Source organism: Alligator sinensis, unplaced genomic scaffold (genome assembly GCF_000455745.1).
Source record: "Alligator sinensis unplaced genomic scaffold, ASM45574v1 scaffold730_1, whole genome shotgun sequence".
Taxonomy (NCBI): Eukaryota; Metazoa; Chordata; order Crocodylia; family Alligatoridae; genus Alligator; species Alligator sinensis.
This window is the reverse complement of record NW_005842027.1, coordinates 2073627-2087988: the sequence shown is the minus strand read 5'-3', so window position 1 is coordinate 2087988 and position 14362 is coordinate 2073627. Positions and strand designations below refer to the sequence as shown.

General features: G+C 41.9%; 1 protein-coding gene across 2 annotated transcripts in view; it reads left to right on the top strand.

The window, feature by feature from the left end:
- Window positions 1-14362, top strand: part of CPS1 (carbamoyl-phosphate synthase 1) — a 144163-nt gene that overhangs the window by 66868 nt on the left and 62933 nt on the right. For both annotated transcript variants that reach the window (XM_025202494.1, XM_006022276.3), the window contains exons 20-21: window positions 996-1172; window positions 9692-9810. In XM_025202494.1, coding sequence (XP_025058279.1) covers window positions 996-1172; window positions 9692-9810 — 296 coding nt within the window. The remainder of the gene's footprint in view (window positions 1-995; window positions 1173-9691; window positions 9811-14362) is intronic.

The window sequence follows — 14362 nt, the reverse complement described above, 5'->3', positions numbered from 1 at the left end:
AGTGGAGGGAAAACAGAATCACAAATTGTGTGTGTAGTGCCAAAAAATGCCACTTCCACAGCAGGAAAACTGCTATTTAGGCTCGCAGAGTATAATAATCTGCCACTAGCAAATTCCTAGACTTGTCTTTGAGTCACAATGCTGCTGGTAGCTGTTTCTGTCTTAGTGCAGTTTAGGCACCTCCCGAGGCGTGTACCTAAATCATTCTAGCCCCTGCTGTGTTTTTATTAATTGACCTGTCTAGCCTCAGCCTGACTATAGTTGAGCTGTGCTGCGATTGCCTGCAGTCTCAGAGCAGCAGAGCTGTGTGAACGGGGAAAAGATTTTTACGTGAAACTTTCACCATTTTGTTTCAGAAGATTTTTGTGCTTTTAAGATTTTGCTTTCTTAGGAAATAAAAAAGCAAGTGGTTGATGGGATCCTTTGACTTGCAAAATTTCCACAAAAAATGGGCTTCTTTCTTTTGGATATGGGGGTCATTTTGATGTTTGGAAACTGCATTCCATAGCCAAGAAGTAATTACTTAAGAGATACATATTAGAGGAAGCTCTATAGATACTGGAAATTTAAGGTGGGCTCAAGGGCAGAGGAGGAGATATGGTATTGCTGTCCACTACTTAAAGCAGAGCCTTCAAATTCTATCTGTCCTTGTGGGGACTTCTGATTCTGCAGGCTGTTAAAAAAACACTTCCTTTCCTGGATCCGAAAACACTTTACAAATGAGGCCACTATCACTATTCCCAGTTAACTGAGTGGGGAGTTGGAGGTATGAGGTGAAGACATTTGCCCAAGGCTGTTCAGTCACATAGTCTAGGATAGAGTCCTGGGCTTCTGAGTCCCACTTCAGTGCTCTGTCATTCAAGACTATGAACTTTCTATGAGTCATGTAGGACATTCATGGTGCTTTATGCTTGAAGAATAAGCATAGTTACTCTGAAGATAATAAAGAAGGGCAGCAACTCACCATCTTAATGGAAGAGCTTTCATCATTACAGGTCATGGCTATTGGACGCACCTTTGAGGAGAGCTTCCAGAAGGCCCTGAGAATGTGCCATCCCTCTGTTGATGGCTTCACATCATCTCTGCCAATGAATAAAGACTGGCCAACCAATTTAGATCTCAAGAAAGAACTGGCAGAGCCATCCAGCACTCGTGTTTATGCAATGGCCAAGGTAATGGTCAAGAGGCAGCCATGATATATGTTTGTTGATTTTATTTACCAGATTATTTCCTGAGGCAATGGAATAGAATATTTAATGGGTGTCCAGCTTTCTTTCCTTCTGCCCCTCATTTGGAAAGGGCTGATATCATGCTCTGTTGAATTACCTCCTGTGAGGTGCAAAGATTCTTTTTTATCTGTAATATCCTCTGCTAGTGCATTATAGCAGGATGAGGAAAACAAACAAAAAACCTTTCACTATAGATTCTTAGGACACCTCAGACTTCCATTAATCTTTAACTTCTAATAACTAAAACTTTAACCACATCTCTTATGTTGAACAGGTACGCCTACCTCCATGGCCTTGGTAACACAGAGATCAGTCAAACAGTTTCTACTGGTTGAACAACAGAGTACTTTTTAAATTTAGATTGCTCCTGTAATGCAATCATGTACTAAATGCTGGCCAACATTCAGCCCGTATCTGGGCTGGCATAAATGAGAATAGAATTTGGCCACTTCTGCAACTTATATTAGTGTATGCAAAGTAAAGGAAAAAAAGATGCCTTTGACACTTGAAACTAAGCATGATATAAAAAATGGTTGGTTTCAGTCAAGCTGAGAAGTCTCTTTTTGCACTATTAATTTTGTTACATGACCACAGCTTACAACCAGAAGATGTAATTAAAATTAAATCCTATTGTAAACTCAGCTCTTCAGAAGTCTGTCCTTTTTGGAATAGGGATAAATATACTAATTGTCCTGAAATATTTGTTCAGATACTTATATCTGTGGCTGGAGCAGTATAATATGATTGTGATTAAGGCACTAGATTTGGGCTTGAGATTTAGTAGGCAATTTCCAGCTCTGTTACAGATTTCCTGGGCTTTGGGCAAGTCACTTGATCTTTCTGACTTATAGACAGTCTAGTACAAAGTTTCATTGTTGTCAATGTCTCTAATAAGTAAATCTACACTCTGCACTGCAATAGTGAGTGGAGATACTTGAACTAGTTTGTGTACTTGAAGTAGTTTAGCTGTTATAGCATGGAGTTCCCTGGGGTCTGGTTTATCCTGCTTCTCAGGTAAATTAGCTTGCATGGAGCTGCATATTGCAGTAGCCAGGCTGCCTTCAGTACATAAGATAACTCAAGTATCCTCACACTACATTGCATGGTGTAGGTTATGTCTTAAAATGCTTCTATAATACAGCGTACCTGTCCTTGGACCTTAACCTTGTCATGGTGGAGAGGCCTGTGTGTTCCAGTGACCCTTAGAGCTATGTTGTCTGGAGTCTTGTACTCTTAGTAGTGTCTCTCCTGGTGAACAGATCTGAGGTGATGTCCCAGACTAGCATGGTCCAAACTCCTGAAGACCCCAATGGCAGAACAGACTTACTTGAAGATCTTCTGGTTCTCTGTAACTGTGAAGGCAGATGAGGGCTCCAGCAGGATGGAGGTCTCTGGTTGTCTCGGACATCCTTGCCACTGGGTTCACGGCTCCCTTCTGTCAAGCTTGTGTGTCTGTTGCTTGCACACCGGCTTCCCCACATTAAAAAATGTCACATGCAGGCCTCTGCCAGGGATGTTAACATCTCCCACAAACCAAGTCCTGCAGCAATGGTTGAATGGTGATGGGGACAGGAACAGTGATTTCTGGGAGTCCCTAGTTACAAATCTGCACATAGGCAGTGGTTGTGTGATGGTCGTTTTGCACTGACTGAGACAGAAGTACAACTCGGCAGCTGTGGCTGTGACTGAGTCAGTCCTGTTTAGGATCCCCTCTGCTCACCCTGAGTGGGAAAGGGGCTAGAAAAGGTGCTCTAAACCTAGGTGGTCTCAAACCCCCCTGTCTGGATTACCGCATCTAGTGGGATCACTCTACTTGTAGCTGAAACCAACCAAATAAAGTACTGAAGTTTGCCACATGGAATGTCTGCACTCTCATGGACTCCCTGAACAGTGAGTGCTCCAAAAGAAGAACCACCATAGTAGCTAGAGAGGTGCAGATGACTGCTGGATGGATCACCATTTAGTCAGATCAATCATGGACATGCAGCTTGCACCCGAACACCATAAACAACCAAAAGGAACACAGAAGAGATTTAAAATCAACGCACTCCAAGACAAAGCTAGATGCGATGATCTTCAGCAATGCCTTACTGAGAGGCTCTCTGAACTACCTGATGACATCAAGGGCATCCAGGCACATTGGGAGAACTTAAGAACATTATTCAAAAGGCACGAGCTGAATCAATTAAATATTACACTTATTGTCACAATGATTGGTTTGATGAGAACAATGAGGAAATCCTAGCACTTATCTATCAGAAGAGAGTCATATTTGCAGTTAGCAAAATGAACCCTCCAACCAGCAAAAACAAGAGACTTGCCAGCAGCTCGAAGCTGTAGTTCAGAGGAGGCAAAGGAACTTCAAGAACCAGTAGTGGCAAGCAAAGGCCATGGAGATTGGGTTTTGATGACCAACATGACATGAGAACTTTCTTTTAAGCAACAAAATCCATCCATGCGCCATGGTGTGCCATCACTCAGACCAGGAACAATAAGGCACCAGGCCCAGATGGCATCCCCACAGGCATCTTCAAAGCTGGTGGAACAGCACTAACGCAAAAACTTCAACAACTTCTCATCAAAATATGGGTTAACGAAGAAGTTCCACCTGACTTAAAGAATGCCAACATTGTGACAATCTTCAAGAAAGGGGACAAGTTAGTGTGGGAACTACTGAGGCATTGCCCTCCTCTCCGTTGCCAGGACGATTTTTAGTCACATCCTTTTGAATCATCTCCCCCTTGCCAAAGATGTCCTTCCAGAATCCCAGTGTGGCTTTAGACCATCTCAGGGTACCACCAGGGTACACTGTTTGTTGCACAACAGATCCAGAAGAAGTATAGAGAGCACACCAGGATCTGTTTATGGCATTGATTGACAAAACCATGGCCTTTGACTCCATCAATCATAAAGCCTTATGGAAGGTTCTGCCTAGGTTTCATTGTCCCCTGAAGTTCATCAGTGTCCTCAGGCTACTCCATGATGGGATGATCACCACAATGCTTTGCAATGCATCAGAGGCAGACACATTTACCATTTGTACTGGTGTCAAGCAGGGCTACATTATCATCCCAACCCTTTTTCCACTTACCTTGCTGTGATCTTGATCCTCATCCATTACCACCTTCCTCCAAGAATCGGGGCTGAGTATCAAATGGACAGTCAGCTTTTCAACCTGCCACACTTTCACAGCAAAACAAAAGTTACCAAGACTGGCATCACCAACCTTCAGTTCACTGGTGACACTGTTATCCTTGTGTACACTGAGACCAATCTGCAGTTCAGCCTTGATCTTTTCTCAGATGCGTTACAGCCTGGGACTCTCCCTTAACATTGGGAACACCAAAGTGCTCCATCAGCCTGCCCCAACACAAGATACATCCCTCCTCCCACAAATTACCATTGGTGGAGAACCCCTGGAAAATATCAGGCATTTCCCATACCTTGGCAGTCACTTCTCCCAGTCAGTCAGTCTTGATATAGAAATTGTCCCTAGCCCAGAAGTCAACATAGATGGGAACTAAGATCCTGGTCTACAATGCAGTGGTTACCCCCACACTACTCTATGGGTGTGAGGTCTGGGTGACATATCAAAGCCAGCTTAAGCACCTGGAATAGCTCTATCAGCATTGCCTCAGGAAGATCCTTAGCATTAGATGGGAAGACCACTGCACCAATGCCAGCATCCTCTCTGCAGCTAACATAACCAGCATCAAGGCAAAGCTAATGAAATATCAACTCTGCTGGGCTGGCCACTGTGTGCGGATGGCTGACACTCATCTCCCGAAGCAAGTCCTCTTCTCTCAATGTAGTCCCATTTGTTAGCCTGTTGGCTTTAAACTATCATGGTGAGAGTGGTCCCTGCTAAACAGATTCAGGACAGGTCAAGGCCCCTGAGCAGCCAACCTTCACCACTGGGGCCTCAGTGCTAACCCTTTGTGCACTTGTGGAGAGATGCAAACAGTGCTGCAGATCACCGAGGAGTGTCCCCTCTACAAACTAAGAGGTGGATTAATAACTTTGAACTCGGCTAACAAGGAGTCTATTACTTGTCTGTGCGGATTTTCATTCTCTAAATAAACAAACAAACAAACGTAGTCATGGTAAGAGGACCTGTGGAAGACAGAAGAAACGCTGTGAGGACACCCTGAAAGCATAACTTAAGAAGGATGTCATCAACCCTACAAATTGGGAAGTGCTGCCTGGTAACAGGTCTCAATGGTGCTGCAACATACATCAAGCTACAGCCCACTTTGAAGAGAACTGTCTTGCTCAGGAAGCCAAGAAACAGAAGAGGAGGAAGGAAAGCACACAACATCTTGGTCAATAGTTGTGCCTCCCCCCCACCGCCAGGGCACCACTTGTCATATCTGTGAAAAAACTTGCAGAGCATGGATTGGACTCCTCAGCTACCTTTAAAACTCACCAGTAATCCACCCCCCACCCCAGCAGACATCGTCCTAGTATTGAGGGATAGCCAGTGATGAATAGAGCATAATGCATATCAGAATCTTTCAGTCTCTACCCCACAAAAATGCAACTTTCCCTCTTACAATTGTACAAGGAGCCTCATAAATATATTTTTGTTTTGTGTTTGTTTTTAATGTCTGTTGGTTCCATCCTCCCCTCCCTCCCTCCCTTATTTTAAACTGTATTTATCTGTTCTCATGCTTTAAAACATTTGACCTTTGCCTGCAATAACAGATAAAAAACTGACTTGCACAGGCTAGTTGAACCCTCTGTGTGGGCAAGTCTCCACTGGTAGTAAATTGGAAGTAAAAACCTTACCATTTTGGTCTGATATCACTGTTTTTTCACTCTGAAGGTATAAATGGCATTGCAGAATCAGGCCTGTAGGTTTACATTTGGATAAGGCCCATATGCTGAGGACAAGTCATGGCTTTAAACTGTGGTAGGCTCATATGTTTATGAGACCACAACATATTTCAGTTCCTGTGCTTGGGTCCACTGAAGCTTTCTCTTTGTGGAGTAAAATCTTGCTCACCTTTTTTTGTGGCCATTTATAAATGTAATATTAGCCCCATGATAGAGTCAGGACCCTGAGGGAAGGGGAGGACGATGAGGTGAGGCTAGTTCCCAAAACAGGCAGGTTTTTCACAAATGATAGTGTTTGTGGTGGCTGCTGTCCAACCAAAATAAGCCTTTAATCCCCCTGAAAGAAACCCCTGTGTCTGACACTGAGTCATCTCCATTAATAATTGAGTTAAGTCAGTGTTTTGGGTTTTAAAATTTCAGCATGCCTGACTCAGTAAAAGGTAATTTAGACAGCTGGAATCTGTCTGGTCAGAAATCCCTAACCGGCTTTCTGACATTTAAAAAAACCACAACAGCTTGCCCCTATTAGCACTGAGCCTTGCTTGAGTCAGAACCAGAGTCTCTTCAGGTGTCATCTCTGCCCTCCCTCTCAGACACGCTTCTCAATATATTTCATTTTTTAGCAGGGTGATGAAAACAATGATTTTTTGTTTGAGAAGGAAAAAGCTCAGATGCCATACACAGATCTTGCTTTTGTAATGTTATTCACTTGTTATAGAAAAGACAGTTACAGGAAAGATGCTGGGCCAAATAAACTCCTCACTGGACTAAGCTTAGCCTTGGTGTAATAGGATGTATGCGTACTTGCCTACTTCAGGGCAAATTGGGATGGTATGGGCTAATGACTGGAGCATTGGAAATCAGAAGAGCTGGGTTCTGCTCCTGGCTCTGTTGCTGACTTGCTGTGTAAATTTGTAAATTAGCCCAGTCACTTTGCCCCTCTGTGCGTGTGTTTACACATGCACATTAAATGTGCATTAAAGCATCACAGAAAACTGTGTTCTTCAGCTAATGTACATTAAAATAGGCTAACAAGCATTTTTCTAGTACCTCACAATGGAGGTACTAGATTTCATGTGTATTAGCCTATTTTAATGTGCATTCATGAACATGTAGACTTAGCTGTGCCCTGTATCTCTTTTCCCTCCTCCCCCACCCCTTGGCTTGTCTTGATTATTCAGATTGTAGGATAGGAGTTGTCTTCTACTAAGTGTTTGGATAGGGCAACTGCAAAAACAATTTCTAGGGTGCCTAATAAACCCTTAGCATGGATTGTATAGTTCATGACACTGGGTCTGGGTCTGCAATTTGATGGCCACAGTGTGGTCACAGTAATTTGGGAGTAATAGTTAGCTGGACCTTAATTTCCTTCTGGAGTTTTCCAGATTTCTTAGTGACCTAACCTGCCCTCCTGGATGAAAAGGGCTGGGTGCTGAGTTTATTGGCAGTGTTCACGCAGCAGATGAAGAATGGGGTAGGCCACGTTACTCACCAGGAGCCATCTTTCATATGATGATTCTGTTCTGCTCGCACATTCAAAAAGATCCCTCTGACTGTGGGATGACAAATGCCAGCTTAGACATAGTCTGTACATTATTAGCTCCCCTGATGGGAACAAGAAGTTCCTGTTTGCTAGATCTTCAGTGCTGAGTGCTTCTAGAGCTCCTGAACAACCAGAATACTTGATTGACAGGGAGTTTATAAATCTAAAGGAAGGAGGTTTAAAGGTAGAAGAATAAAAATGGAAGAAAGAAGAACAGTATCTTTAAATCCTGCATTACTTTAGAAAAAAAAAAGTGTTGCTTGAGACTGCATGATATTTGTCACCCCTTTCCAGTTCTGTTGGATAAACCCCCACTTGGAGGACAGCACTGAAGTGAACTGCATGATCTCAGGCTAATGAAACACCCCTGTATTCTAACACTTGCAGCATGTTGTGACAATGTAACTTTGCATTCCAATATGATACTGTCAGTAATGATGCTGAGATGTGGTGGTTAATTCCTGGGGTGATGCTGCAGTGATATTACACCAAGAATAGTTTTGCCAGTGAGTATGTCTACATGTGCTATTGTTGTGGCTAAATAAACTCTGGCACAGTTCAAGTTGGTGTTTATTGCTACTGGGCACACTGTTTGCATGTGCGCCCAGGACTGCAGCATGTTGAGCTGGGGTGTAGTAGCCCTGGAGCAGAGCAGTCCTGGCTGGCAGGGGCTCTGGGGGGTCAGCCTACCAGCCCAGGGCTGCTCTGACCCAGATCAATGTGCTGTGGAGAGGCTGGCTGTGGCATGAGAGTGCTTCAGTGTGGGGCTAGCTGTCAGGAAACCAAACCCATTAGCATCTACATGTGCATTACAGTGGAGTAAATAACTCTGCCATAGGATAGTACTTCTGTCGGGCAGCACAATCCTACAGCGAAGTTAATTAGTTTACTCCATCCTAATAGCACTGCATGTGCAGATGGTGATATTTTACTGCAGAGCTAATTAGGCAACTCCACAGTAAATGCTTCACTTTTTCATCCAAAACTGTTTATCCAAATTTAATCTGAATTCACATACAGTTTCAGACTCCCCAGAACTGAATTTTAATAAATGTTTTGCTAAAAAAATGACATGGCTCTAACTGAATGTGGAAAAAAAAGTTTCCAAGATTTTTCAACCAAAGAGGACAGAGGACTGAAATTATAATATTTCTTCACTGCAAAAATACCTCAAACTTAAGCTGTGACAACACACCTTTGCACCTGTTGGGACCCTAATGCATTTGAATTGTGTGTGCTTGATGATGAAAGAACGGTATGATGATATGGCCATGAAAAATGGATTTCATTAAAAAAAAAAAAAAAGACTTGAGTACTTAAAATAAGAGAGTTTTACAGTTTGTAGCCATATGTTTACAATGTTTAATGTTCCTTTTGGATTTTTTTATACTACAGCATTGTTTAGATAATAACTGATTGAGTTTTCATTTTACCTAATGAACTAGATAGTTGTCTAAAAATTAATTAAGACCCCCACATACCCAGTGAAATAATTAGACAGCTTCAGAAGAGTTTGAAGCCTGTTGACATTAACTTCAAAAGGAGAAAGAAACCAGAACTGCATTGCAGCTGTGAAATTTGGCTCTGGGCTGAATTCTTCTTTCTTTTAGTGATGTGTTCAGGCCAATATGTTTTATTTGTTCTACCTTTTGATTATAGATCAGGGTCTTTTACAGCTATTTAAAAAACTTAGAACTTTTTTCACATTTGCTTTTAGTAGGTAGATCCCAGGATAATGAAATGTATGTGGAATGCAGGATACTTTATTTATAGGACATACAGGGATGAGAAGTCAATAGTAGGCAGGGTATGCCTGTATATATATATATATATATATATATATATAGGCATGCTATATATGACATTTTGGCAAATTGTGTCTTCCAACCAAGCCACTTCACTGAAAGCCAAAACTATACTCCTTATTCAGATCAAAGCCTCATTCACTGATATCTCTTCAGAAGTGACTGTAGGAATGGACCTATAGCTAAGAATAATCACTACATATTTCCAAACACACTAGTTATTCTATTTATGATGCTTATTTAAAGCATCTGGCTGATGGTCTCCTTTTTTTTGGCAGGCCTTGTATGATAATGTTCCAGTAGATGATATTCACGGACTCACGGCCATTGACAAGTGGTTCCTATATAAGATGCGTGATATTGTGAACATGGAGAAGAACCTGAAGAAATTCAGCAGGTAAGGATGCAGCTTTTCCTCTTGGAATCTTTGTATTGGTAGTCAGTTGCAGGCCATGTACACAAATGTGATCTCTGCTGAAAAGTGTGTATTGGTCCTCAGTGCAGCCTGAATTGCCTTAAACCTGGTGCAGTAAGAGGCTGCCTATACAGTGGAAGTGCTCTCTGAGAATACTCCTCTGTGGTTACATAGAAAAATGCTTCTCTAGGTGTAAATGAATTTTGATAGTCTTGGCTTATCTTAAGGATTCTGGAAATACCAACTGGATTTTGAGAGTCCTTGATGTAGTTTCAAAGCTAGAGTTGCCCGACACATAACTAGAGGCCACATTTGCATTGGTAGGACATGTCGACCTTATAGCCCTAAGTCTCTCAATAGCTTGTTCCGAACTTTTCCATCCAAGAGTCAGACAAAGTGCATTTTAAACCTGGATGATTGCTTTTTAAACTATTTGCTTTGCTGCAAACATGCAGTGTGTGATGCTTTCCCATCTCACTTTAGAACAGCTGTGTTTTCAGACATATTTAAATATAAATCTTCTACTTTAAAAAAAAAAAAAAATGGCTGTATAAAAGGAACCTCAATAGATGGCAGAAAATTGAAGCACTCAGCTATATATCAGCCCTAGCCTTTGCTGACTAGATCTTTCCTTTCATGGTTTACGAGGCCAACAGAACCTCCTTGCTGAATTATTGGCTGCTCCATTGCCTCCTTTTCTCTTGCATTTTGAATGCTTGTTGAACTACTACTGTTGAACCACGTGAGGGCGCTGGAAACTCATGGTATGTGGTACATCATGTATAGAGAGAGACAGTAGAAATGTACAAGATATTACTTGTGAAAGATGCTTTCATCTGCTCTAAGGTCTGTTTCTTTGACCAGCTGTGCATTTTTAATTGAGTAGCTTTTGTTTCCCTGAGTTAAGTGAGATGGGATTGTAGCTGAGCAAAAATAAAAAGTTATAGATAAATGACAACGAGAAGAAGGTGCCTGGTCATCCGTTATTGTTCAGTTCATGTAATTACTCTCTAACTCCCATGTCATGTACTTTTTTTTTTCTTGAGTTTCTTTTTAAAAAGTATAATCTATATAAAGGACTGTTTATACAGAACTAATGTATTTATCCATTGTTCTGTAGGGTACAACTGCAATTAGAATATTCCGGAATGAATGCCTCTGAGATTTCAAAGCACTCTGCAAGTGCTGGTCATCCTCACTTGGTGTAACCAGAGTCACTTGGCTGAAGTTAATGGAGCTGTACTGATTTATGGCCAGAACTTGAGCTATTTTACCAATGAATTAACGGTTCTTTAAGTACCGGTGCTTCTGAGATAGGCATTTGAATTATTACACTCCTCACAAAGATGAGTTAGTTGAGGCATGGTACTAAGTGATTTTTTCCCAAGGTAATTAGTGTAGGAAACTGAAAAGAAAACCCTAGATTTCTGACTGGCAGTCCACCATGACCACTCTGAGCCATTATTAGCTGAGAGCAGGCTCAGCTATTATGTGTAGACAAAAGTTATCCTCCTGGGACTTTCTTATATGTATTTACAGGAGCCTATTGTTTTATTTTTCATTCTGATATGCGCCTCATTGACCATCAAAAATCAGACCATCAAAAATGATGGCAGCCCAGGAACATGAATGCAGAGGTTATCCAAAGAGCCATTTCATTAACAAGTCCATTCTTTATACAGATTTATCTGTATCAACAATCTGAGGATATACAATGCATATCAGTTGAGGTGAACCCAATGTAAGTGGGTAAAAACAGCTTAATGGCACGTTTGTGCTTCCTTAGACCAACCATGGACTGCCTGAGTCTTCCTGTTCCCCACAGCAAGTTAGAACAGTTCTGGTGCTGTTTTGACTCATGGTGACTGTATGTGCCCAAGTCAGCCAGTAATTTCCAGAGCAAAGCAAAAATCTGGCCATGTCGTCTCTTCCTCAACCCTGACCTCTCCCCACCCCACCAAGTCGAGCTGTCTATATCAGGGGCTGAAAGGGGGAAGATAGTATAGAGCCACTATCCAAATGTGCTGGGAAATCCCATGCTCTACAAATCAGATGCACTGGCTGTGGAGCTGGCACTGCATTTACATATGTACTCACACCCTTACACGCTGTAGATGTAAAGGGAAGATACAGCAGAAAGAATGGTGAAAGGATGCATTTTGACATGCTAGGTATGGCAAAATACTGAGTGTGGTGGGTCTGTGGGAGCAGGAAGGATAGAAGCAAGAAACCTCTTTCCTTGTTGGGATAATATAGACCTGAATCCCATGAATCTGGAAACTGCAAACAATGACAGAGTGGCAGGGAAAAGGATGTAGCTGGTTTCCTGCATCTTGTTCCATTGTGCTGCCCAGCAGCACTCTCTGTTTCAGCACTCAGTGTGCAAACCTGTGCAACCTCTGTGTGCAGAGGAGCAGCACTCATCTCTGAATCGATATCAAGGCAGCCAGGGGCTAGGTAGCCTCAGCTGTTTTATACAGGTCTGTAGGTGATCTACTTTTGTATGTCTGTTACATTTGCCAGCTGCCCATCACCAAGCTACAGTCTCTAACTGTACCTTTCCTCTCCCTTATTTCTTGTACCAGGCTTGACTTGAGAAGTATTCAAATCAAAGTGGGTGGTCCAGAGAGTAAGCTTGTATTTTTATGTACTAGTTAAAGCAATAACTCAATTATAAATTGAGACATACAGTTTAAAACAATGTTATGATTGTCATTGGGTCAGATCACCTGCTGGTGTAAATCAGTGTATCCTCTCTAGCTTCAGTGGATTGGATTTTCACCAGCTGAGTATCAGGGACTGTCCATATGTGCCCAATCAGGAAATCTCATATAACCAGTTATCTAGCTGCATGAGCACGCAGGTTGGGAAGGTAGGAGAGTGAAGCTATAGGAAGCAATGTGAAGAAAGAAACTGCTCAGATAGATTATGAGGAAAACATTGGCACAAGTACCAACAGCATGTGTAAGGTATTGCGACCTGAACTAAAGGGACTAGGCTAGTGAGTCATGTCAGGCAACACATCTGCACTATAGCCAAAGGAAAGTTAATTGAGTGATGCAAATGGGACTTGGCTCATGTGTACTGTCCCTGCAGCCAGCTGTTTTCAGTCACTAGCACCTCCAGTTTTACCCTTACCTGTGCTGTGGGATTATTTCCAATTGAAAATAATGTGCTGTGACATGGTCATCATGTTAAACCTTCCTGTTGTTTAAATGCACTAGCTGTAACCAAAAGCAACTGTCTGGCTACCAGGCAGCTTTGCTAGCTATAAGCCTATTTATTCCACAGTTTTTATTATTGTTCATATGCCAGCAGTACATAAAGGCCTTCAATTAGTGGTCAGGTACTGACAACATAACAGTTAGCTGGTTCCTGCTGCAGAGAGCTCACAATCAGATTATTTGGCAAGAAACCTCAGGAGAGCACAAGCAGTGGATGGGGGAGCACAAGGGAACAGTAAAACTGTAGTGATTAGTTCAGTAAGCAGCAGTCACAGAATACTGACTTCTTGCAAGCCCTAGACACTGGTTAATCATCACGGCATAGATGGATTATAAAGATAGATTTAGGGGGTAACATAGTAGCTTTGTGGACTTAGACAGGGGACTCTTTCCATTTATGAAAGTTAGCATGGAAGATGATATTACGGGGAAAACAGTTCTAATCTGTAAGCAACTTTTCCCCCATATATACACCTGGCCAAATTTATGTAGGGAGAAGAGACATTGAAAAAAGAAATTTACTTACCTTCTAAAATCTTGGTATAGGATATCTGCCTGGTTAATCACAACTCTTATTCCCTTTTATGCAGCACTTCATTGGAGGCAAATATAGATTTACATGGTGCTTTATGATTTCCATGGTGCTGTTTAGCTGATGCTGCCAATGCATTCTGCTTTAAATTTGCTTTCTGCCTTGTGATGTGAAGTTAAGTTTCATCAGGTGATACACTCCATCTCCAGGTGAACAATGGGTACTCATCTAATTTTTAAAATGATCATTTTAGCATGGCTTACAAGAGGGTGGTGTGCCCAAGGATAGTAGCAGAGACTCCTGAGCATCAAAGATACGCCTCTAATTTTGTAGAGACTGATGGCCTTTTCGGTAGGTAGTTGCATTCTCTTTTAACCATTTTCTTTGTTAATTGCATTCTTGTGGCTGGACAAGTACTCAGCAAGAATAACCTTCATAGCATTCTAGACAAGTGTGAATTCATTTTTACAGAGTGGTGAATACAGCTGTGAGTGGTAGTGCAATAAAAGGCACAGACAGAAGTGCAGGTCCCGGCATTAACTCATGGCACTACACAGAAAGTGTCATAAGTAAGAACAATCTTCCTGACCCAAAAGATGTTTGCTGTTCGATCATAATACTAGTGAGGGGTTCTGATACTATCCTAACATCCCAGAACATGAGTTGTCATCAGAAACCCTAACTCACAATTAACAGCCAGAATGAGAACCCTCAGCTTGTGTAGGTAGTGTTGATGTAAAGAAAAGTTTCTATTTGAACTGGTCATCTCAGCTTCATT